General features: G+C 33.0%; 1 protein-coding gene across 6 annotated transcripts in view; it reads left to right on the forward strand.

Moving 5' to 3' along the window:
• LRBA (LPS responsive beige-like anchor protein) overlaps positions 1–26130 on the forward strand; it is a 688703-nt gene that overhangs the window by 187770 nt on the left and 474803 nt on the right. For 5 of the 6 annotated variants that reach the window (XM_029940220.1, XM_029940227.1, XM_029940238.1 and 2 more), the window contains 3 exons: positions 6934–7012; positions 8677–8810; positions 14030–14091. In XM_029940220.1, coding sequence (XP_029796080.1) covers positions 6934–7012; positions 8677–8810; positions 14030–14091 — 275 coding nt within the window. Of the gene's footprint in view, positions 1–6933; positions 7013–8676; positions 8811–14029; positions 14092–26130 lie in introns of those variants that run through there. The other variant, XM_029940254.1, reaches the window with a different exon arrangement.

Below are 26130 nucleotides of genomic sequence, written 5' to 3' on the forward strand. Positions count from 1 at the left end.
ATCTGTTTCTGAATTTTATAAGTAATCTTGCATTATGTTTATACTTAGGAAAACTTATAAAATTTTCCACCTGGATCCAAAATCTGCAGTAGTAGTACACAAGGTTTTGCCCTGCCTTCTCTTTTATTTTATGTAAAATTAAAAACAAAACACAAATAAACTTTATTTTTTAGATAGTTACATAAAAATTGAGTGGTAACTACAGAGTTCCACATACCACCTCAGTGTGTCCCCTCCTTATTTCCTTTTTCTGACATCTTGCAGTAGTTTGATACATTGTTATAATTTTTCCTCATTGTTTTGCTGAGAAAATATAAAAGAAATAAGTAGCACTATACCAGTTTTTCTTTTCCTTTGCTCCATTATACTCTGATGCTTTTGTTTTACATTGGAAGAGAAACAATTTGGTAATCTATGTTCTTCACTCCATCCAAAACCCTTAAAAAATTAACTGTGATACTTTAAGAGCTGCCTCAGCTGGGAAAAAGGCAGAAGCCACTAATATCTATGAAACCGTATGCCATCTTGTAAACTCAGTTTAGTGAAATTCTAATAACTTCCCTGAGCAAAAGTTTTAGAGGCTCACTGTACACTGAGTAAAATATTTTCATCTTATTTTGAATACATTGCTCTTTTACTTTAGTTTATGGGACTAAGTAAGATCCTGTGATTTGTTTTAAGTATATTTTTCAAAATTTAAATCATACATTATTTAGAAGTGATAAGAAACAGCTGAGATATATAGGCAATATTAGATATAAAACAGTATGATAAATTTATTTCTGAAACACTGTAATTTTTCCAGTAAATCTATTATAATAAAAACTCACCCTGGAGTGCCAATTATATTTTGTCTAATTTTCAGTGCTGATGTTTCTCAGATAACTTCCAGGTTTTCCCATTTTGGGTTATAATTGTTAGTTCTTTCCTTTTTCTTCCTAAAACCCTTGGATTAAAAAAATATTTCTCTGTAAGTCATTCCAAACCTTTGTTTTGATGGTCTTTGTTTTATCATCTGTTTTTTGTATCTGACTGTTCCTTTCCTCTTTCACTGTGTTCTTGTTGTACTTTTTATATGGTGTCTCCAGTTTTAGATTAGAATTTCTATTCCATTTCTTAATTGCTGACATGAACATTACTACCTTAATAAGGAAAATCTAACTCAGTATGGTGTTTTCAGTCACTGTACTTCTTCTCCTTACAGTCTCACTTTACATAGTTTTGTTTACTTTTGTTTACACAGTTTTTGTGTTCTTTTTAGGAGATCTCTTGACTTAAGTTATTTGTCATTAAAGATAGGTGACATGTATTTATTTTCCTCCTCCTGATTCAAGCAAAATTTGGGAAAAATGATTTGTGGATGAATTGATAGTTGTAATTGCAGAGCTGGGCAATTTATTCTTGTAGATATGGGTAAGTTATGTATGAGTCTTGTTTTGATCTTGTGTTTCTTTGTATGAAGATATAGTAAATATCTATCCCTATGGCTCTTAAAACTTTCTGCCTTGGGATGACTTCAGTTCTAAGTTTTATAGCGAGTCAGCAACAAAAAATGAACTGCTCAAAATCATTAATAGATTATTGGTTAATAAAAAATATGCTTGATAGTACATAGTACAATAGCAAAAAAGGTAAATTCCTTGGAGGAAACCATGTAAATTATAACATAAAATAGGATTTTTATAGCAGAAACATTTAAACTATTTTGAAATTTTGGTATCATAATGGGGTTTCTAAATTTACATGTGGCACAATTAAAGAGAAACTAGGATTGGATACACTTGCATCCCAGAAAAAGAATTAGAGCTTGCCAACTTTATGTGAAGTCAGAGATTCTTCTGTCATAATAGTATCATCAACTAAAAATCAAAACAAACAAAAAAGCAGAAACACACCCATGAATAAAGAGAACAAACTGGTGATTGTCAGAGGAGAAGGGGGTTGTGGGGTGGGTGAAATGGGTGAAGGGGAGTGGGAGATACAGGCTTCCAGTTATGGGAAGAATAAATCATACAACATAGAAAATACATAGTCATTGACAATGTAATAGCATTATATGGTGACAGGTGGCAATTAAACTTGTGGTAAGCATTGGATAACATATAGAATAGTGGAATCACACAAGGTGTTATATACCTGAAACTAATGTAATATTATGTGTCAACTATACTTAAAAATCACCCAAGTCTATAATTTTGCAAGAAAAAATTGAAGAGTTGTACTTTTACATTTTAAATGGCATACTGTATTAAAATTATGAAATTTTATCATACAAATTTCAGATTTTAGTTTGGATAATATTTTTTAGCTTCTGTAGTATTTTATTAGCAAAAAAGTATAGTCTATTAATAACAATGGAAAATCTTTCTTAAGTGCTAGTAAAAGATACTCATTAGATAACAAGGTATACCCTTTGTACATGCATTATTTTCAGAGAAACCTAAAAAACAGTTTCAGTAAATCTATCAAATTACAGAAATTTTAAATTTACTTATCAGTACAGGTTATTTGCCCACAGTATAGTACGTGTGAAGATACTGTGACTCTTTCCTCGGATATACTAAGGTGCTTTTTCTACTGTGATGCAAAATCTAAATGATCAAAGCAAAAATGAAGCTAACCCAATAAAGGAACTAAATAGACTGGGTTTCAGTAATTTATATGCTGTGTGTTTGCTAGTTTGCAAAGTATATTAATTATACACCTTATTAGAATACTAGGCTCTGTTCTGTTTATCATGGCTGTTATCAGCCTTGCATTTTATTAATTGGCATGATTATTTTTAACATAGAAGAAGAATATTTGATTCTTTGCTTTATATGAAATTTGACCCAAGAAGCTTATATTTACTAACATTACAAATTTCTTTTATTTAATAAAGAGTTTCTACCAGGCATATAGACTGTCCCTCCTGCAACTTGTCCAGAATGGATGAGGAGAGAGAAAGAGGAGGAGGAAGGGATAGTGAGGGAAATTAAAAAATACAATGTTTAGGGATTAAATATTGGCATTTGTTTTAATGATACTTTATTGGAAAGGACATTATTTATTTAGACCCTTAGGGACCTTGAATAAACAGTTGGCTATTCCCTGGATAGATACTAGACAGATGATGTATTTGCATTTTCCTTTTTGTTCTTTTGAACGTCTGGAAAATTGTCAGTTTGAAGGAGCCAGTTTATCAGTGCAAGGATAAGGAAAAGATAAGTCTGTATCATTCCACATGTTCAAAGTTGCTTCTGCATTTACTTATGTGGGATTGTGTATCGAAAATATTTAATGTTAATTGAAATTAGTCATACATTTATGATTTTATCTGAGTTTAAAGAAGGCAGAATGTATTTGGAAATTACATTCTTTTTCCTCTGACAGAAATGAAGGACAGTTCTTATGAAATTACTGATCTATTTATTCTTTTCCTGTGGTGCTTTTTCCTCCTATAATTATTGCTAGTTGATTTTTTTTTTTTAGTTTTTATTTAACTTTCAGTTCATGGCATATTGTATAATATTAGCTTCAGGTATATACCATTCAGTGATTCCAGAAAACACTAGTTACCCCTTAATCCCCATCACCTATTTAACTCATCCCCTCACCTTCTTATCTTTGTTGATAGTGTTTTCTCTAATTTATTGAAAAAGGCCTTTTATTGAATTTCTTTCTGCTGTAGTCTCTTTTAGGTTTGAAAAATGGCATCACTTTTAGGGTAGTGTCAGGAAGGCTTTTTTGTTATTGTTTTTATTTAGAACGAGCATTCCTCCTTGTCTTGAAGCTTTCGATGTGCATTTCAGCTCATTAAAATTAGAGTCCTTTAGCACAGTAAAAGCTATTTTTGTTTTATAACCACTACATAGAGCCTCATACAAACGTTTTCTTGAGATTTATTACTTCTGTCTTTACTTTTAAATAGATGGACTTGATGTGTTCCTTTTTTTCAGATTCAGAAAAGTTTGAGAAAAACTACCAATAGTCCTTTCCAAGAAAATATCTGACATACTCTAAATAAACATGGTCCTTAAAAATTGCCAGCAATTAATAAAGCCCAGAATAATTAATCACTAGTTATAGAAGTCAATGGCGAGTTATGGTTCAGTGATCATATTGCTGTCAAGAATTTGTAGGTGTCATTATTGCTGAAGTACTTCATTGAGTATTGTATAGAAATAGGATTGTAACTGAGTCTCAGAAATGCCAGATACTGATCAGTGAAAGAGTCTTTTTTTTTAATATTCTTAAATATTTTTTATTATTTTTGAGAGAGAGAGACTGCATGAGAGGGAGACACAAAATCTGAAGCAGGCTCCAGGCTCTGATCTAGCTGTCAGCACAGAGCCTTACACAGGGTTCAAACCCACGAATCGTGATATCATGACCTGAGCCGAAGTTGGATGCTTAACTGACTGAGCCACCCAGGTGCCCCTGAAAGAGTCTTTTCAACTTCCCCTGTTTTGCCCTCTAGTTTGAAATTTTATTGTGAAAAAAAAAAAACCAACCCCGAGAAAATGGAAAACTTTTGATTGTGAAGTGGGAATTGATATATGTACTTAAAAACTTGTTATTATGACAAAATGTTTAACTTTAAAATTGAACTTCATTTTAAATATATTCTATGCATTAGGATATATTCCACTCAGTTTGTTAAGAATTTTTATGTACAGTTATCTCTCAGTTGAACAGGATGGTGAGGAGGAGAGAAAGACACCAATAAATAAAAATCCCAGTAAAAAGAAAAGTCAACTCTGATTTTCAAGGGAATGGGAAGGAAATGTGTTATGGAGAGAAGGAATGGAGAGATTCACAACTTCATCTTGTAGGAATATTCTCACTCTAAGACTCAGTAGTTATCCAGAGATTGCCGCAGAGTTTTCCCTAAGAGAAACCAAGCCTGTGGGGGTGGGGGGGGTCTACCTTTATTATATCCACTGTTTTCTCTTACAATTAGGTCTCAACTTTGAGTGACTGCTGTTGTTTAAGATGCTTTTGATTGTAAAATGTGTTGATTTGAAAAGTGCTCTCGTGTGGAAAAATGTGCATTTTATTTCGATAAAATAGGTTGTTACTGAAAAGAATTCTTACTTAGAAATATCTTTATCTCTGGTTATTCTAAAAATATCTGATGATTTTTTATCTTTCTCTGCCTGATTTCATTTAAAGTTTCTGTCAATGTGCTCTAACCAAAGACCACCAGGAATAAACCCTTGGTTGAATACATTAGTTTAAGTGAGGAGTAATGGGCACACGTGCAGGGGAAGCTTGGGATATCTCAGTAATAGAGTATTAGAAAATATCTACTGTTGGGTTTTAGATTGTATTAGGGATTTAGGGATTAGATTTTAGGAAGAGGCTAAGAAGTGGAGCTTCCTTCAGATTTGAATATTGTCAGGAAGCATGGGTAATTCTGTGATAAGATATCCTAATAAATCTCATCTAGAAGCATGGAAGCCTAAAGCTATAATTTATAAAGAAGCCAGTCATTCATTTTAGGATTTGGGATGTTTGTCCATCTTTGTTATTTGGACCGAGGTCATTTCTGTCTGTTGGGACAAAATTACATGGTGGTATTGTTTTGTGTCAGTTCATCATGATCATGGCATGGCTTTATGTGATGTTGATGTTTTATGGAATTGTTTATATTCAATAAGAACACCAAAGCCTAGATGTGGTTTCTAACCAGGGCCTAACAACACTAGGGCCTCACTGATAGTAACAGGCCAGCTCCCTATATCAGAGGCTGCTTTTGTATCTTCTCAGCTGTTTCTTTTTCTCTTTGCTATATGAGCACTCCTTCTATCTCTCTTTTATCTTTCTGTCCACTCCACTTTGTCTCCTGTACTATAAGAGGATGAATTGGCCATTCAGCAAAATATACAAGAGTATTTAAGGGTATCTAAGAATATCCATTGGAGAGTAAAATAAGATCACATGGTAGAAATTAATTTTACATGGCAGTTTAAATAAGAAGAGGGCATAAAAAAGGAGGAAATAGTGAAGTATATGCCAGGTGGGAACCATCAACCTGTAGAATATGAGAGATGGGAATGATTAAGGGAATATTTGCTGCAATTAACATAAATTGAGCACCTTCTATTATCGTCATGTTCTCTAGGCTTCTAGAGATAGATGGATGAAGAAGATGATGCTTCTGCTTTTAAGAAGATTAGTATTGTAGGAAGAAGGATATTTAAAAAATCATTTGAAATGCCATGCTACAAATACACTAACAGGTTATGTTTTAATTAAGAGAATGGACATAAATGAAAGAGTAAATTCTGTTTGAATCATCTAAGGTTTCTCAGGTATTCACTGGGTGGTTTGCAGGCTAGATTCAGGAGCAGTCAGGGTACAGCATAACTTTTTTGGTGTTCAAGGTCAGTTTTTATGGTAACGGAGGTATACATGTTTAGGGGTAGATTTTGAGTTTCTACTTGTAAATCTCTATTGCCACTTGTTGAATAGAAGAAATCATAACTCCAGGGGGCTGGCTGGGTGGTACAGTCCTTTAAGTATCCAGCTCTTGATCTCTGTTCAGATTAATTCCTGGCTGTGTGAACTTCATCCTCGCATTGGGATTCTGACTCTCCTCTCTACCCTCCCCCTGCTTATGCTTTCTCTCTGTCCTCCTCTCTAAAAATAAATAAATAAACTTAAAAACCATAAAAAACAAGAAATCATAACTCTAGTTTAGTCAGTCAGAATTTAGTTTTCTGTTACCTCTGCAGCTGGTGAGTAATAATTAACTTGTAACTAAGATTTATATATAAATGGTTCAAGAAAGATGTTGTTAATTGGTAGATTTTAATGTTATCTAAATTATAATGGACATTTAAAAATACATTCTGTTTTTTTGTTGATTTGGTATAAAGATAACTTCTTTGTTTGAACTTTTGTATCTACAAACAGAAAATTCCTGTAAATGGTTATTTTCTTTTGTAGGTGGTAGATCATCTAATGCAAAATTGCCCTTGGTTCCAACAGTTGGCTCAGTTCCACAAGACGAAGTTTCAAATATGAGGTATTTAAGCTAATTAGATATTTGTGATTTGTTCTTTTAATGATTCTTTAAACTCTCTAGCTTTAGCTCTCTAAAAAAAAGTCTTTATTTTTCCAGTTTTTAAAAAAAATGTTGTGTCATTTAGAACATTTTAGAAGTTCCTTTTTAAAGATTATGAGATATAAAAGGTTTATGAGAAGTGGCTATTGAGATTAATAAGTGCTACATACATAACAAATTCTTACTTACACCTGTGGCTTAGTTTTCATATGATTGTAAACTGGAAGTTTAAAATTCATTGTTTGCTTTCTATAAAAATGCTGAAATAGTAAGTTACAGCCAGTCAACCAAAGCTACTGTGATACTGAATAGTAAGTAGATTTTACTGTCTTTAACCTTTTTAAATTGGGAGTATGCCTTTCAGATTCTAATTTGGGATGCTGTGACTATTTTCCACCACTAGAGCCTTTGTGGCCAGAGTTCTTGAACCTTCTTACCACAACTGGAGAAATCATAGCACTGTACAAATATAGGCTAGAGTGCTGTTAAGTGTAGGCTTATGGTTTGATAGTATGCAGAGATGAGTCTCTCTGAAATAAGTATACAGGAATAATATTATGGGTAGTACCTACAAAGAGATGCTTATTGACACAAAAATTTCTGGCAATTCTTGTTGCTATTATGAAATACTCTATGAATAAATAGGTAAGTAGTGGCTGTTTGTATATATGTTTTTTCTATAAGTTAGGAACTAAAGCTGTAGATACTTCTGAATTTCTGGAAATGCAGTGAGCTTGTTTATTTTAACTTACGAAACATATACATGTAGGTGTTTGTGTATATGTGTATATACATATATGTGTATGTACCTATAGCCACAAAAATATTAGTATGTAAATTGAGATTATAAGTGTGCCAGTAAAGTATACTAATTTCAAATGAAAAGTCATTGAGTTTGCATTAGAAAAAAATGTTATACATGCACCTGAGTGGCTCAGTCAGTTAAGCTTCTGACTCTTGGTTTAAGGTCAGGTCTTGATCTTGCAGTTTGTGAGTTTGAGTCCCACATCAGGTTCTGCGCTGACAACATGGGACCTACTTGGAATTCTTTCTCTCCCTCTCTTTCTGCCCCTTTCCTGCTCGTGCTCTCTTTCTCTCTCTCAAAATAAATAAACTTAAAAAAAACTGCTATAGATGTAGATGTCAATGGAAAAGAATATAAACTGGTTAGGTTTATAAACATTTATTGAGTCTGTATTATGTGCTGCAGCTGATAACTTAGAAATGAAGACATAGTTCTTGAACTCAAAGTGCTAATGGTTTATTGGTGAGTAGACAGATTTGGTAAGGACTTGATAGAGGTTTTTTTTTGTTTGTTTGTTTTTTTAGGTTAAAATGGGGCTAAAACTAAAATCAAGTGCTTTCAACTGACCCATTAAGATTTCCTATAAGAACTTATGCTTGGAGTGGTTGTTTACCAAATTGTTTGTTAGGGCTGAGGAGGATGATATAGAACCGAATAAAAATGGGTATTCTAGGCAGAAGTAATGATATGTATAGCAATATTGATCCTTATATAATGTTTAATTTCTCATGAATTTTACATTTCTGTGGAAGCTCATTCTAAAAACTGAAAATTATAAATTCTAGTGAAAAGTTCAGGTAATTTAATATCTTTCCATTAGTATTACAGAGAGGCTTGAACATGCTTTGGAAAAGGCAGCTCCTCTTCTGCGAGAGATTTTTGTGGATTTTGCACCTTTTCTTTCTCGAACACTTTTGGGCAGTCATGGACAAGAACTGCTAATAGAAGGAACAAGTAAGTGATTTTTCTTTGTGTCACTTTCCAAATATATATTTAAATTTATATTTAAGTGTCAAGCCTAACTTAAATGGAAAATATAAGATGCATGGAGTGTCATTGCTCAAGTATTTTCATCCTTTGACAAGGATTCTTACAGAGGCTGTATCTTTTGAAGAATATGTCTTGTCTAATATTATTTGTTGAAAATTTTTTAAATCAGTGAATTGGATGAAGCAGAAAAGTATTTACTGAACCAAAGAACTAAGACTTAGATTTTTTTTAATATATTAAAATTAACAGTGAGAATGGAGTCTTGGAAAGATTAGTGTTATAGTAAATAGTGGATATTTATCTAGGATTTTACTTGAATTTAAGATCCATATAAACAATAGTGTATCACCACATATTAGGAAAATGACATATGTGTTATTAGTCTTTATTAGTAGAATTCTGTTTTATAAATAAGTAGAAATAACAGTGGTGTTGCAATGATTACTGGATCATTTCTACTTCAAAGTAGCATACTTTGAGATTGTGTCAAACTGGATAGCATGTAGAGTTAATGCTGAGTTGAATGGAAACCCATGCTGTGTATGGAATGGATGGGAAGTATTGGGACTTCCCCCCCCCCTGATATGGGGCACGTGTCATATAGTAATGTTTTCTTTGTTTTAATTTTTTTAAATGTTCATTTATTTTTGAGAGGGAGAGAAACAGAGTCTGAGTGGGGCAGGGGCAGAGAGAGAGGGAGACACGGAATCCAAAGCAGGCTCCAGGCTCTGAGCTGTCAGCACAGAGCCCAATGCAGGGCTTGAACTCATCGTCCTCGAGATCATGACCCGACCCAAAGTCGGATGTTTAACTGCTGAGCCACCCAAGGCACCCTGGTGTTTTGTAATATTAGAATGGGTAACTCAACCAAGTGCTATACAGCAGACATCAGTTCAGTAGAGAATAGCTCTTCAAACAATTCTGTTTGAGAGCTTAATAGACTGACTTCAAATTACCAATCTTCATCCTTATAACTAGAAAATTTTAAGGATAAGCTAGAGGACTTTCATCAGTGATAATACAGAATTGATTTTTGTATTTAAAAGTGTTTGGACTAGAGGTTTGCTAAAATCTGGCTTGTCTGTGTCCATAGTTGATGTTTAGGATGAAATGCTTCTGTTTTCCTAAAGCTGAAAAGTCATGGACAGTCTCTTTAAATATTGATTTACAGCTTTAGTTATCATATTTTTTGTGGAGTTATAGTTACTAGATAATCTCTTGAGGAATTACTTAAAACTTGTGAAAAATCACTCTTTTTATATAAATAAGGATATAGAAATTCTAGGTATAGGTAGGTTGATAGTTTAATAAGCTATCTGAATCTCAGCATTTCCTAGGGGGTATCAGCACTTTGTAAGTAATCAGCTTCAGCTGACATACGAATTTTATTATCATCTGTGCTATAAATGTATATGGGGGTTGGTAATGAGTGATCTCATTTCCATAGAGCAAAAAAGTAGCATTGAATTTACTTGAGAAAGTTAAGGTTTTAGAAATATTTAATAAATGTGGGGTCGAAATTTACTTTATCTGCTGAAGGATATAATTTATTTTGCCACACACAGACTATTTGATCTAATGAAGTAGTAAGATTTGAAGGATAATGAATTAGAAAAGTGAAGGACTTCTCTCTAATTTATACGTCACATGTTAAATGTTTATTTTTAAAGTGGTGTGATAACTTAGGAACTGTGTTTCATTACTATAAAATTAATTATTAATTACAACCTTTTGGTGTGGGAAGACACTTGCTTTTTTGTTGGTCTTTGACTTTTATAATAGATCCAACAAAATAGGTTCACCTTAGATTCTCAGAAGTACTAAATTTGCCAATTCTGGATCCCTGCATAAAATTTAATTTATAATCAACTTCTTACTGGTAAATTCTGATAAACCAATAAGCAACAGTGCATCATCTTCCTTATTATCTAAAAACCTGAGCAATGCCTACTCCCTGGACTGTGTTCATTAAATTAGCAAATAAGCATAAGAATTTTTTGTAACTTATGTATATATTTTAAATTGTGACAAGTGTTTTGGCTGGTGGTTTTTATTCATTGTGAAATAAAGCAGTTTTGAGTAGAGGTATTTGGAGTATGGTATTGTACAAAAAGCACTGGACTCAAAGAAGACTTTGGCTTTAATTCTTTGTTTGCCAGTTACTAGTTGTATGACTGGATACTGAGAAACTTATTACTTTAACATTTTATATATTTTTTTAAATTTTTTATACTTTTGAAAATTTATTTATTTTGAGAGAGAAAGGAGCAACCAGTGGAGGAGCAGAGGGAGACAAAGGGAGAAAGAGAATCCTAATCAGGCCCCACCCTGTCAGTGGAGAGCCTGACATTGGGAGGTTGATCTCACAAATGGTGAGATTGTGACCTTAGCCAAGAGCAAGAGAGGGACACCTAACCGACTGAGCCACCCAGGCACTTCTACTTTTACATTTTTTGAATTATTTTTTTATTGAAAAAAATTTAAATAGGTTAAATACTTACAGTAACTGTGAACTCATTGCTAAATACCCAAACCATCTTTGTTTTGCTTTAATTCTTTGTTATATCTGCCTCCTTTTATTTTGTTTTAGTACTTTAAACAATTCCAGACATTTTGTCATTTTAGTCTTAATAACCCATGTAGCAAAGGATATTTTCTTATATAATCATAATTGCTGCTCTTACACCTAATATTCATAATAGTTCTATGCCATATAATACTCAATTCATATTCATCTTTATTTAGAAGATGTTTTCCTACAATTGATTTTCTTAAGATACAAAAAAGTCAATTTATTGTGTTTGGTTATGCATCTTAAGTCTTTATTAATATCAAATAGTTTCTCCCTATTCTCCCACTGTTTTCATGCTATTATTTCTTGGTGATATCATTTAATTGTTTTTCTGTCCCATGTATTTTCTGATGGCTTGAAATTAGATTTAAAAGTAAAAGTTCAATTAGAGGTAACACTTCATATTACATCTTGCCTAGAACATGTATTTTCTGATGTCAATTGTAGTGGTATTAACCCTCTTTTTCAACATTTCAACCTTTCAAATATAAGGATTGATATTGTATTACTTCTGTTTTTTAAAAGAGGTCTTCCAATATAAAGAGAAAATTACTTAAAAAATTTATTCCATCTCGCAGTTCCCATATGTAAGTTTATTGGACATACTTTATAAATCTAAGATTTGTTATGGGGTCTTTGTGATCTTAATTTTCCTATACCTTAAAACATTTTGCTATTTCACCATTACTCAACAGTTATTTCTAATTATAGTAAGGACTAAAATAATAACACGAGAGTACTGGAATTGCCCCTAGAATTATGGTACAATAGGAAAACAAATCATTGCTATCAGATCACGTTTAGTGTTGACTTCACTTCCCAAAGTACAGGATCATATTTTAAGAAGATAGAAATTTATTTTCTCAGTGGGAACAAAAACTGGTATTGGGCGAGGGGAACAGAAATATTTTAGGTATTATAATGGTTTCTGACCATCCAGTGGGTCAGTGTCCAGATACAGTATATCTTTAGTATTAAAATTTTACAGGGGTACAAGTAAGAAAAAAATGGTCTGAAATGGCTTCCATGTGGGGAGCAATAATGAAAAAAAATGAGAAATATTGGTGTAAAAGAAGTTTGTGGACATTATCTTTGTGGTCTTATTTTCAGCTTGCATTGAATTTAAGAATTCAGAATTGTTTATCTTCTACCCTAATGGAAAGGTGATAAAATGGACGGAAGATCTGAGTTTACTTTTTGGAAGTAGTAGATTTTGAAGTTGAAATATATGAAACTTGCTACAGTTGGTTCATTTTATGGAATGTAGCAAGGTTGCAGACCAGCAGAGGGCTACGCCAGCAATGAGAGATGGACTATTGCTATGCTTCCTTTTGGCCTTGGCATTAGCCTGCAAAGCTATGCTCATTGCAGCTCTACAGAAACCATAATTCACTTAGTTAATGACCTGCTTTCTTAATGCAACATGTAGATGTTCTGTAGCTAAGTTTTATGCTGGTGCTGACAGTATTACCATCATTATTTTTATGTTAAATATTTTTTCAGACATTGAGAAAAATGGTTCTTTTCTAACAAGTGAGGGGGGGAATAATCTATTTAATGAGAAGGCTATTTATAAGGCTACAGAATGGCAGTGTATGCCATCAGTGGGTATGAGGCAACATGACTAAAAGAGGTAAGGAGGAAGAACTACAGAGGCAGAAGATTAAAGAAAGGGAATAGGATGGAATGGGATGCCTGCAAGAGCTTTAATGGGAAGAAAGAAAGAATATAATTCTGTATAGTATGTAAGGGGCCACCAGGAACTATTTTACACCCTGGATTCTGAACTTGTGTTTGCTTAGAAAAATACAGAATGAAAAATTATGATTTTCTGATTATTAGTAATGTAATATACTAATTTAGTGCTTTTAATTATGGGCATTGCTTTTTTAAATATACTGGTTATAAAATGTTCTTTGAATGAACTTTCTCAGATTTTATTGGTAATCAAAACTAAGGCAGTCTTTACATATGTATTAATTGTTTAAAAGTTCCTTCCTGGGATATTTTTGGTGAACCCAAATGAAACAGAAAAGAGAAAATGTAAATGAATTTATTTACAAGAAATCAAGAATATATAACAGAACGTTTGCACTTCTGTTAAGGTTTAGTGTGAGGTCACAGGTCAAGGTACTAATAAGAGTGTTTGGGATGTCTGCTGCCATGAAACAAAATGGAAACTTGATTGATAGCTAGTGGGTTGAAGGGAGAGAGTGTGGTGGAGAAAGCAAAGGTCAGGGAGCCATTTCCCTTCTCTGCATGTGTAACAATCAACTCTCTCCAAAACAAAATGTAGATGATATTGATCAATATGGCATATGTTGTGCACATTTCTATGAGTATTGTGAAATGTCATTATATGTGGAATTCTAATAAGTGTGTTAGTAGTTTGAACAATGAAATGAAATAGTTTATGAAAAAATTGTAGTTTTGATACTAAGTTTCAGGTAATTACAGAGTACCTTGATTACTCCTACGATCAAATGTATGTGGGTTTGGTTCTTAGCAAGATGTTTAATTTTATTTTAAAAACGAGTTTGGATAAAGTTGTATAAGAAATTCCTCATATTTGACGCTTTGTAATTTTTCTTTTAAATTCTCTTTAAAATAGGTCTGGTTTGCATGAAGTCTAGTAGTTCAGTTGTGGAATTGGTTATGCTACTGTGTTCTCAGGTGAGTGATAAGAATAAATGTTGGATTAAAGTAAATTCTTGCATGAATTTATTTTATAAGGAAGTTATAAATATTTCAGTAGAAATTCTGGCTGTAATGGAGTTTTAAGTTTGCAGTTTAAAAATTTTATTTGTATTGCAAAAGGATTACTTCTTGTCTTTGATACTAGCAGATAATTTTGTAGTGAGTGCTGAGAGAAAACAGATGAATGAGAAATAGGTTTTTAGAGTCACATTAAAAAATATGTACAGCAAATGATCATGAGATGGCTAAATTTCTTTGCTGCATATATTAAGGTTATAGAAACAGATTTATTTCTGTACCTTGTGGAGTGCCACTCTGACTCCCTTAGGAATAATGGGTTTATTTCCCTTTTGTGTAGAGGTTATAAAATGAGTGATAAATAATTTTGAATTCTTGTCATTGCTAATTATTTTTGACATACAGAGTAGATTTGGGAAAACGTCAACAAAAATATGGCAGCCATCATAATAAAATGTAGTAAATAAATTCCTAAAGCAAAATTGCTTCCAGTGTTCAGAAATTTTACACCTCATATGGTAAACATCAATGATTTTTAGAAAACTTACGTAAAAATCATATATCCTGTGATGGTCTTTATTTTCTGTTTTGCAATTAAACAGTTGAATGTTTTTATTGAGAGTTTTCTTTGTAGTCTTTTAAAAATGATACCTTGCTGGTAGTAAATTCCCCTACTTAAAACTTTAAAATAGCCGTTTTTAATAGGAAGGGTATTGGTCTAGAGGTCAAGGGTTCTGACCCATTTCAAAACCTTTGACCTTCATTTACAACTCTTGTGGTTTACTTGCCTGACGAATAAGGATAATGCAAAATTAATGTTTCTTTGCATCGATTTATTCATTTTAGTGCCTATATTGCCAAATTTATTTAGACTGTGCTGATGGACATTTCATGAATACAAATTAAAGAATCATAGAAGGTGTGAAAAATCAATACTATGCATTGTCAATAAAATGCAGTAAGAACAATTACTTCTGGAGATTACACCCTGATGGATTTTTTATAATGAACTTGTGAGGAGTAGTTATGTTTCTAGTGAGCTTATTATTCTTAGATTTAGTAAGAATCATGTTTTTATAATTTACTCATCTCCTTTAGAAAACTCCATTCCTTTAAAAGCTTAATGTAGATTTTTCATTGATCTGATTTGAAATAATTGCTTATTTCTTGGATGTAAATTAGCATATACCATTCTAAACCAATGCAAAATTACCCTTACTCTTTAGAAGCATTTGCTTACAGTTTGGGATATTTCATCACCAAGTATGAATTTGTTTATAGAGATATGATTATTTTATAGATGGATTTTGGTAACAAAGTTCCACTTTCTAGTTTAGTCGAATATATTCGTGATACATCAAAGCTGTTTCAGATAGTATATTATGTAGTTGAATGTTAGAAGCTAAAAAGATGAAGAATGACATATTTTAATGCACCTATTTATCATGGATGTCACAGTGCTGTTTAATACTAATCCAATCAAAGAGGATATGAAGATCAATTAGTAGAGTAAGTTGCAGAAGTCAGAGATTCTCAAGATTTTTGTTTGAATAAAATCAAATATAGTTTTAGTTATTTGAAGTCCTTACCATTTCTTATTAGTTCTTCAAAAGTTCCACAACATCTCTATAAGATGTAGCACAGTGTGAAAAATGATGTGAAAAATGAACCAAGAATTAGCTCCAGATGTATACAGATTGTTCTGGGGTGATAATTACATTTTTCACTTTGAATTTTCCTAATTCAAAGAGGTCAGATTGGCAGTCACAGAAGTGATTTATTTTGTTAAGAAGTGAACTGTCTTTTTCTACATGAAAGCTTAAGAGATATGAAATTGAATATGAAGTCGACATTTTGCAGATACTGGGTGGGGATGGCTTGAGTTTGATTGATAATTTTTTTTAGTCTGAGGTAGGGTGGGAAGTGAAAAGCTAGCATATTGCTAAAATTTTAATTAATTTTTTAAGGAGAGATGGAGAGGATTGAGTGCCAAAGATCGAAAGATCAGGTCAAAAACTCCTTTTTAATCACATAAATAATGGGATATGCTTATGAACTTAACATCTGCAAATTTGATTTAAAACTTTACAAATTAGTTGGTGTTAATTTCATGACAGTCAGCTATGTTCTGATTATTTTACTTGAATCCACTCAAAAGTTATTTTCTTTTTGTATTCTTTTTAACAAAGTGTGTAAATTAGCTACATTTTATTACACAAGAAAGATTAGAGCCTAAATTTAAGAAATGAGGAAATGATCACATTTGGTTTGCTGTCGTTAAGACCAGAGAGATCACTATATATTTTCTAAAAGCCTCAACTAGGATTATATTTTTCAGTATTCACTTACTCATTATTAGGTTGATTAGACACCATTTAATATTTTATCCCATTTACATTAAGGCAAAAATACTATTTAGAATTGAAAAGCTTTCATAAAATACTCAGCATTGCATTTTTGAGTAAAGTTAAAATACTTAATATTTATTAAATTAGGTTTGTTCGTATATTGAATCTCATATAAAATATTTCAAGAACTACTTGCTCTTCAAAGCTTGATACAAATTTTTTTTAACCTTACAATAAGATGTATACATTCTTCAGGAAACTATACTCTCTGATGCACAGACAATTGAACAAATTATCAATTTCAGACTTAGTTTTTCACAAACATGTTACTTATTTGTGCCTAGTATTTGTTGTGTTTGTGTATAAACCTTGTAGAAATCTATTTGAATTTAAAGAAAATGCTAAATATTTCAAGTAATATTACTCCAGCGTTGTGTAAAGTGTTTGTATCATGCTCATTTGACATTAATATCATTTTTGAAAGAATTGACATTGCATTCAAGGCCACTTTATAAAAGCTTTGCTTTGCTCATCCTAATTCAGTCTGACATACATTCCAATAACACTACCTCCCTTCTTGGGTTTAAAGCTAAATTTATGACTGTGCATTGTGAAGTGCATCATTTAAAAATGGTTTCAACCCAAAACATCTAATAAATAAATAATGTGTATGGCTACTCAGTAGTAGACTTTCTGGACTAGAAATCATTCCATCGGATACTCAACAGTCCACTATCGGAGAGGGCTGTCAGATAAATCTTATGGTAGCTGCATTCATGTCCTGTAAATCACATATTATTGTCTGAGCCTTCTGCCAGGTCATCTATTCTTATCCCATTTATCAGAAATGCATAGAGTATATAGAAAATCTAGAAGCACCATGTAGTCTGGCCTAGCATCCTGTCTGAGTAGTTAATTAGTAGCAAAACTTAATTTAAAATACTGTTAGTTTGATTTAAAAAAATTTTTTTTTCATTAAAATACATAGGTTGTTGCTATTTTGGAAAATATTTTTTCACATGAAGGCTATGATAAAAGGTTTGGTCATTTTAGATTCAGGTGTTTCTGTACCTCTGAATTATTAATTTAAGAATTATAATAAAACCAGGTATTACCATTTTTATGATTTTTTTATGTCAGTTTGTATTTGGATTTTTGTTACTTGAATTCTGCGCCCCCCCCCCCCGATCTTTATAGTTGAAGTGTTTCTCTCTTTTCAATCACTAAGAATCTCTTATTATTTGTTTTTTATAAATCTACTTTTCTTCTTTTTTAGTTTTTCTCTTCTAAATATGTGACATTGTTATTGCTCTTGACTTTCCGTTTTGTGAACTTTTCCTTTCTATAGTTGTGATGAGTATTTTGAGTGAAGTAGATAATTTAAACAAAGCAAGGTAGGGGCAGGGGGAGAAAAGCAAATCAACTCTAAACCATGGCAGAAAACTATCCTTCTTTATTTTAGGCCTCACTTACTGCTTAGACCTTATTTCTTACTACTTTGCTTTTTATATACCTGGTACTCTGCACATGATAGGATATTTATGGTTAAATAAAAAATACATCTCCCAGATACACAGCAGTCTTTCTGGAAATGAAAAGCTTTCTTTGATTCCTCTTTGCCATACAGTTCCAACTCTGATATTCATCTAGAGCAGCCTTTAAGTTGCCTTTGGTTTTTATTTCTCTTCCATTAGACTGTAAGATTCTTGAAGGAAAGCACTGTGTTTTGTTTTGTATCTTCAACATCAGGGTAATTACTATTCAATCAAATATTTATGTAATTGTATAATTAATAATTCACTGGTAACAATGGTCTTAAGTCCACATATTTTGGGCTTTTGCCTTTGATCTTTTCCATTATGACATATGACATACTCCCATACTTACTGTGTATAATTAAGTGTTCATTTTTTTTTCAGGTATTTTGTCCTAACCCAATTCTTTAGTTGTGTTCATTTATAAATAAGGTCTTTGGTTTTTTTCTCTTCTTTTCTTTAGATGTTTATTTATCTTTGAGAGAGAGAGTGAGACAGATTGTGAGCAGTTGAGGGGGCTAGCAGACAGAGAGGGAGACACAGAATCTTAAGCAGGTTCCAGGCCCAGGGTTTGAACTCATGAACTGAGCTGGTTAGATGCTTAACTAGCTGAGCCACCCAGGCAACCCCCGGGATCTTTGTTTTTTGTTATCCTTTGACTTGATTACTTTTACCTCATTTAAAAAAATCAACTTTGTTGAAAAATAATTTATATGCAGTAAATATGTATATATGTTAAGTGTACAGTTTGATGAATTTTGACATATACACAATGCTATAACACCCATTTCAATCCAGAAAGTTCCTTGTACCTTTTTACAATCAATCTCTACCCCTGTTACTACCTCAAGTTGCCACTGATTTGATTTCTGTTACTGTCATTGAGTTTTACTCATTATAGAATTTAATGTAAATGGAGATTTACTTCTTTTAATTGTGGTGCTTAGATATTCACGGTATACTCTAGTTAGGGTGCACTTAAATGTTTTTCATGTAAATTCACTATCCCTTATTAAGAAAGTGATGTGGTATTTTAGAAGAAATAATTGAGCTAGTAAAACAAAGGATTATCTTTTTGCCAATCATAGAATATGAATTTTGAGTACAATTTGCTTACTGGAAATATAAATTAAGTCTTCTTAAATTACGCTTATTTTCTCTAAGAAAGTCCTATAGTATTGAGCTCTTTATTACATCAGTATGGTGAGGCCATTAACTAAACTTTTAGAATATTTTGTTTTTACTGTCTATTAAATTTCATTTAAATGTTATTTTTTCTACTGAGCTTGCTTGCTTTATTTGTTTGTTTGTATTTGAATTCCAGTTAACATACAGTGTAATATTAGATTTGGGTATACAGTATAGTGATTCATCTTCTTCATATATTACCTATTGCTCATCACAACAAGTGCACTGTTCAATCTCTATCACTCAGTAACCCATTTTCCACCACCTCCCCCTCTGAAAACTCATCAGTTTGTTTTGTATAGTTAAGAATATGTTTCTCAGTTTGCTTATCTCTTTTGTTCCCCTTTGCTCTTTTGTTTCTTAAATTTCACATACAGGTAAAATCATATGGTATATGTCTTTCTCTGGCTTATTTCACTTAGCACTTAGCATAATATTCTGTAGCTTCATTTGTGTCATTGCAAATGGTCATATTTTATTTTTTATCGCTGAGTAATATTCCATTATATGTTATTTAAATATATAGTTTATGTATTTAATATTATTTAAATTTATGTATGTGTATATATGCTTGCCACATTGTCTTTATCCATTCATCAGGCTTTGGACACTTGGGTTGCTTCCATAATTTGGCTGTTGTAGATAATACTGCTATAAGCATCAATGTGCATGTATCCCTTTGGGTTAGTAATTTTGTAATCTTTGGGTAAATACCTAGTAGTGCATTTACTGATCATAGGACAATTCTATTTTAACTATTTGAGGATCCTCTGTACTATTTTCCACAGTGGCTGTACCAGTTTGCATTGCCGTCAGCAGTGCAGGAGGGTTCCCCTTTCTTCATATCCTTACCAACATATGTTGGTTTCCTATGTTGTTGAGGTTAGCCATTCTGACAGGTGTGAGGGATAACTCATTGTAGTTTTGATTTGCATTTCACTGGTGATGAGTGATATTGAACATCTTTTCATGTGTCTGTTGGCCTTCTATATGCCTTCTTTGGAGACATGTCTATTCATGCCTTCTGCCCTTGGGATTATTATTCATTTTTTGGACGTTGAGTTTTACAAGTTTTTTTGTGTATTTTGGGTCATAACCCTTTATCTGATAAGTCATTTGCAAGTCTCTTCTCCCATTCTAATAGTTGCCTATTAGTTTTGATTGTTTCCTTCATTGTGTGGAAGCTTTTTATTTTGATGTAGTTCCAGTTGTTTATTTTTGCTTATTATTTTTGCCTATTTCAGTTTTGGTAATTTATATGTTTCTAGGAATTTATGCAGTTTTTCTAGGTTTTCCAATTTGTTGGCATATAGTTTTTCATTAAAAATTCTCTTATAATTGTTTTATTTCTATGGTGTTGGTTATTTCTCCTTTTTAATTTGTGCTTTTATTTATTTGGGTCCTCTGCTTTTTCTTTGTTGGTATGTCTAGCTGGATATGAATTTTTTTGAGTTTTTCCAGGAATCAGTTCCTGGTTTCATGAATCTGTTCAGTTGTCCTTTTAGTTGTTTATCATTTATTTTTGCTCTAATTTTTATTATTTCTTTCCTTCTGCTAGCTATAGGCATTGTTTGTTGTTCTTTTTTTCTAGCCCCTTTAAGCATAAGTTTAGATTGTTTATTTTAGATTTTCTTGCTTTTTGAGATAAACCTATATTGCTGTATACTTCCCTCTTAGTACTTGTTTTGGTAAATCCCAAAGGTTTTAGACCATGGTGTTTTCATTTGTGTATTTAAATTTCTTCTTTGGTTTCCTGGTTGACCTATGTATTTTTTAGTAGCATATTGTTTAACATCCATATATTTGTGAGCTTTCCAGATTTTTTCTTATATTTGGCTTCTAGTTTCATAGCATTTTAACCCACATTTTAGTGATATGTTATTTCATATCCTTTTTGTGTGTGTGTGTGTGTGAGTTCCTTGACTGGTATTTGCAGAAATATTCATTTATACCGCTTTTGTATTTCCTGCCTTTTTATTGTTACTTTAGTTTTTCCTTTTCACTCAAAAAGTCCCCTCTAATATTTCTTGCAATCTGGTTTAGTTAGATCACAAACTTCTTTAATTTTTGTTTGGGAAAATCGTTCTCTCCTATTCTGATTGATAGGCTTGCTGCAGATTTTCCCGTTCAACACTTTGCTTATATTATGCCACTCCCTTCTGGCTTGTCAAGTTTCTGGTGAAATATCTCCAGGTAGCCTTATGGGTGTTCCCTTGTAAGTTAATTATTTCTATTGTCTTGCTGCTTTTAAGTTTTTTCCTTTATTATTATATTTTGTGAATGTAATTATGTTTTGGTATTGGCCTGCTTTTGTTGATTTTCATGGGCCTTCTCTGTGCCTCCAGGATCTGGCTGTCTGTTTCCTTTCCCAGATTAGAGGATTTTTCACCCATTATTTCTTCACATTTTCTCCCCTCCTTTTTCTCCCTTCTTCTGGGAATTTATAATATGAATGTTACTATGTTTGATGGAGTCACTGAGTTCCCTAAGTCTGTTCTCATTTTGTAGAAGTCTTCTTTCTCCCTTTTTTTCAGCTCCATCACTTTCCATTACTTTGTCTTTGGGGTCATTAATTTGTTCCTCTGTTTCTTTAGCCTTCTGTTCATTGCATCAAGTGTGTTTCTAATCTTGTTTATTGCATTTTTCATCTCTGATTCTTTTTTTAACTCTTTTATCTCTGTAAGGATCTCACTGATGACTTCTTTTCTTAAGCCCATTTGGTATTTTTATGACATTGCTTTAAATTCTCTATCCGGCATATTACTTACATCTGTTTTGCTTAGATTTCTGGCCTTGACTTTATCTTATTTCATTTGTGATAAATTCCTTCATCTTGGTATTTAGTCTAAGTCTCTGCCTTCTTCTCTGTTAGAAAAGACATTTATGTCTCCTGCTTCTAAAACTAATGGCTTTATGAAAAAGAAGCTATGTGGTGCCCAGCGCCTGGCACTTGAGGAAGTGTCTCCAGCATATACTTGTGTGGTTCTCTTGTGTTCTGTCTGCTTTATCCTTCAGGCCAGTGGTCTGCAGAGGCCCTCCTATTCTGCTGTGGGCAGAGTTTGACTCCTGGCCTCAGTAGGGTGAGTTTTAAGTAGGTGTGCTGTGACCTCCTTGTGAACTGAGGTCTGTCACCATCTCCACTGGAACTGAGACCCTGTGAAACTCTCTGGGCAAGGGTTTCTGCTGGTTTTCTGTTGGAGGGGCCTTCCATGCTGAGGCAAACGTGACTGAGACAGTCAGTTCCACTGGAGCACAGGGGGCTGGTGTAAGCAAGTTAGCAGCCAGTGTTGGTATTTTGCTGCTTCCTGAAGGTGGCTCTTTGTTAATGCTGAGGGGTGGGGGAGGGAGATAGCACCTTTCATCTCCTTTGTTCCTAGAGAGGTGTCTGTGTGAACCCTGGCTTTTAGGGATACCTCTGAGGACAGGGAATAATCACCCCACTGTGTCCCCAGGGGTTCTTCAGATCATTGTTTATATGCTGTCTGTTCTCAGTTGTTTGCCTGCCTTCTCTCCAGCGATCAGGGCAGTGCCCTCCAGGCTCTGTCTCAGCCAAGCCTGCTGACCTTTAAAATGGGAAGGCTGTGAGCCTTCTGGTTGCAGGAACTCACAAATTCATTCCCAATTGTTTTCCAAGCCAGTGTCTTGGGGGAAATGTTCTTGTGTGTTCCCCTGTTGCTTCTCTGTCCCGTGGCCTTCTCCATGATCACAGCTACCTCTCCTCTGCAGTTGCTAGGATTCATTTTCCCCTAAACCTCATCTCTGCATTTCCTACCTTCTTCTGTATGCTCTCCGGTCTCCCTTTCATTGTGGGGTTTGTTCTTTCAGGTCAATTTCTGGGGTATAAAGTGTGATTTGATAGTTACCTAGTTGTGTTTGTGTGACAAGGTGAGCCTAGGGTCCTACTCCACTGCCATCTTTCTGCACACTCTTCTGCAGAGCTTTGGGTGAATTTATTTGCTCTGAGCCCTTCTCTCTATGCCTGCTTGTGTTATTTATTCTTTTATTTAGCATATATTGGATGCTTTTAAGAGAAAAGCTCCTCTTTTTAAAGAAAGTATAGTCGAATGAGAAGGACAAACAATTGTAATACAACACAGAGGTTTATGAGAACTTGGAGAGAAACAGAAATAGAGGGGCAGGGTGTGGACTTAGGGACTATCAGTTCCTATTCAATTGAATACTAATTTTATTCTGTTCTTGAATAGATTATTTCAGGTGACTGTGACTTGCGGTCAAAAAGTTTTTTGAATTCTTGGGGTGCCTGGATGGCTCAGTTGGTTAAGGGTCTGACTCTTGATTATGGCTCATGTCGTGATCTCAGAGTCATGAGATTGGGCTCTGCGCTGAGATTCTCTCCCATTCCCCCACTCATGCTTGTGCACTCTGTCAAAAAAATAAAAATTTTTAAAGTTTCATCTGTTTTCATAATTTTATCAAGATCAATGGATATTAAAATTCTTAAATCATTTGCCTTACTTCTTTCAGTATGTATAGATTTCCTTTATTGGATTTGTGGTAGCTATGTGCTTGTTTGGTCAGTGTTCACTATCCATTATTAATTTTTTATTTTTTAAAAATTTATTATTGTTTATTTTTATATTATTTTTTAAGTTTAGAAACATAACACATACGCAGGGGAGAAGGGCAGAAGAGAGAGGGAGGGAGAATCTTAAGCAGGCTCCATGCTGAGTGTGGAGCCCAGTGTTGGGCTTGATCCCACAACCCTGAGATTATGACCAGAGCCAAAATCAAGAGTTGGATGCTCCACCAACTGAGCCAGCAAGGCGCCCTTCACTATCCAAAATTTCTAGTAGAGCAAATTCCAGTTTGTGTACTATGTGATGATAATGGATGTTCTGTGAAAAAAATACATTATGGGAAATAACTTTCATAAATGTTGTTTGAATTTAATTACCTTTTTTTACTGAAGGGCCTCTTAGAGCCTTTAGTAAATATGTGTGTATTGTGTGTGTGTGTGTGTGTGTGTGTGTGTGTGTGTGTTTGTATGCATAAAATATGTATATAATGTATATTGTTGAATCTATAATGGGAATGATAATAGCGTATTTTATCACAGAATCCTCTTTGTGGAATTAATCATGTGGATAATTTTTGTAAAATATAATTTGAGAAAAGCTGCTGTTGCATCAGAGGTGAGACAGTGAATAATGCAGGAAATGCCTCTTTTTTAATACTCTGCTTTTGTTTTTCTTTGCTTCTTCAAACTATAGTGTCTCACTAGATGTGCAAAATTAGTTGTTTTCTTCATGAAACACTGTGATTATTTTGTTTCATTTAGAAGAAGTTATCTCAAGTCATTTATTTACTCCCCTTTGTAGGTAATTTAGTCAGAATTCCCCGTTTAGATGTTATTCCTAAAGGGTAGTTCTTTAGAAGTGATTATAGTAAGAATTGGCAATTCTTTCTAGAACATCTTAAGTTAAACGAGGACTCTGTGTGTGTGTGTATGTGTGTGTGTGTGTGTGTGTGCCTGTGTGTGTGTGTATTTTCTTTTTCATTTTTACAATATTCATATAGTACTAACCCTGAGTTTAGGATAATTTTGCCATCAGTTAATTATGTGGCTATTTCCTATATTGACTAAGTGAATGGCATTACATTTTTAGCCAATATTGTGGTAATTTATGCTGTATATTGAAGTTCAAGTATAAACTTCTAGCATAAAGTCTGAAACCAGAGTGAGAATATATTTTATATTAATGGATATTACTTATATTATTGACCCATGTATAGAATTGAATTCCTATATGGACTTAATGAGGTCCAGGAGGTTCAAAAGAAAATGAAAATAATCTATGTGAATGTTACATGATATAGTTTCTGATGAAATAAATTTTCAGTAAATATTTGTCAAGTAAATAAGATTTTAGCAATAGACTTTTTATAGTTACATTGCTAAGTCATAAATTGGCACATTCTCTTCACATGTCATCCATTTATTCATCCAGCCAACTAGGATTTGCAGTAGCTTGAGATCACAACCTAGATATAATAAATATGTGAAGTCATCATTAAAGATGCTAATACAGTTGAAGAATTAAGAGTGAAGGTATTACTCTGTGGTGAAGGCCAGGCTTTTTTTTTACTGAAATCTGTAGTACCTCTGTGTTTTAAAAGTATAATTTAGGTATAAGGCATTTCCTTGAGACAGTAAACAAAATGAATCTTTTGGAGATCCTGAACCCTGAGAATTAAGTAGAGATTGGAATGCCATAGTTCACATTCATCCAGGTAGATTTTAGGAGAAGCATTAAGTTAATAGATGGGAGTGGCATTTGCTCTTCTTCCATGATCTGAAGAACTTCATCTGTGACATGTATAAATATTTCTGACATGAGAACACATTACCAAAATATTTCTGTGCATGTATTATATAATAAAAATACTCATATGTTTCCTTTGCATTTACTGTAAAAATAATTCCAAATCCTATTAACTCTTACTTATCTTTCAGTCTTAGCTTATATGCCCTCAACACTGGATTATGAGTTATGAATTTAACTTTATCTTAGATTTCAGTTTACAGAGATGAATGCTAAAGAAGAGTTAAACTTACAGATTTAAGGGCTCTGTTCATGCCTTTTCATTAGATGAAAAACTCCTTAAGGTCAGGAAGTGATTTTTTTGTTCATTTTATTCTGTGGTGCTTAATAGGGTCATAATAATAATAAACATTTGATAGATATGTTGACTAAATCAACATTTATCTTAATTAGGTAAAATTTTCCTTTAAATTTAGTTTTGATTCATTGAAAAGTATTTAAAGAATAAACATAATTCTGTTTATTGATTGTTTAATTCCTGATCTGAAAGACATTAACCTTATACATAGTCTTCAAACTCTTATTGTTAAATGCTTATACTTAAATCTTATACTTAAATGCATTAAAGTAAGAAAGGAATAC

Source organism: Suricata suricatta, chromosome 1 (assembly GCF_006229205.1).
Source record: "Suricata suricatta isolate VVHF042 chromosome 1, meerkat_22Aug2017_6uvM2_HiC, whole genome shotgun sequence".
In the NCBI taxonomy this organism is placed as follows: domain Eukaryota; kingdom Metazoa; phylum Chordata; class Mammalia; order Carnivora; family Herpestidae; genus Suricata; species Suricata suricatta.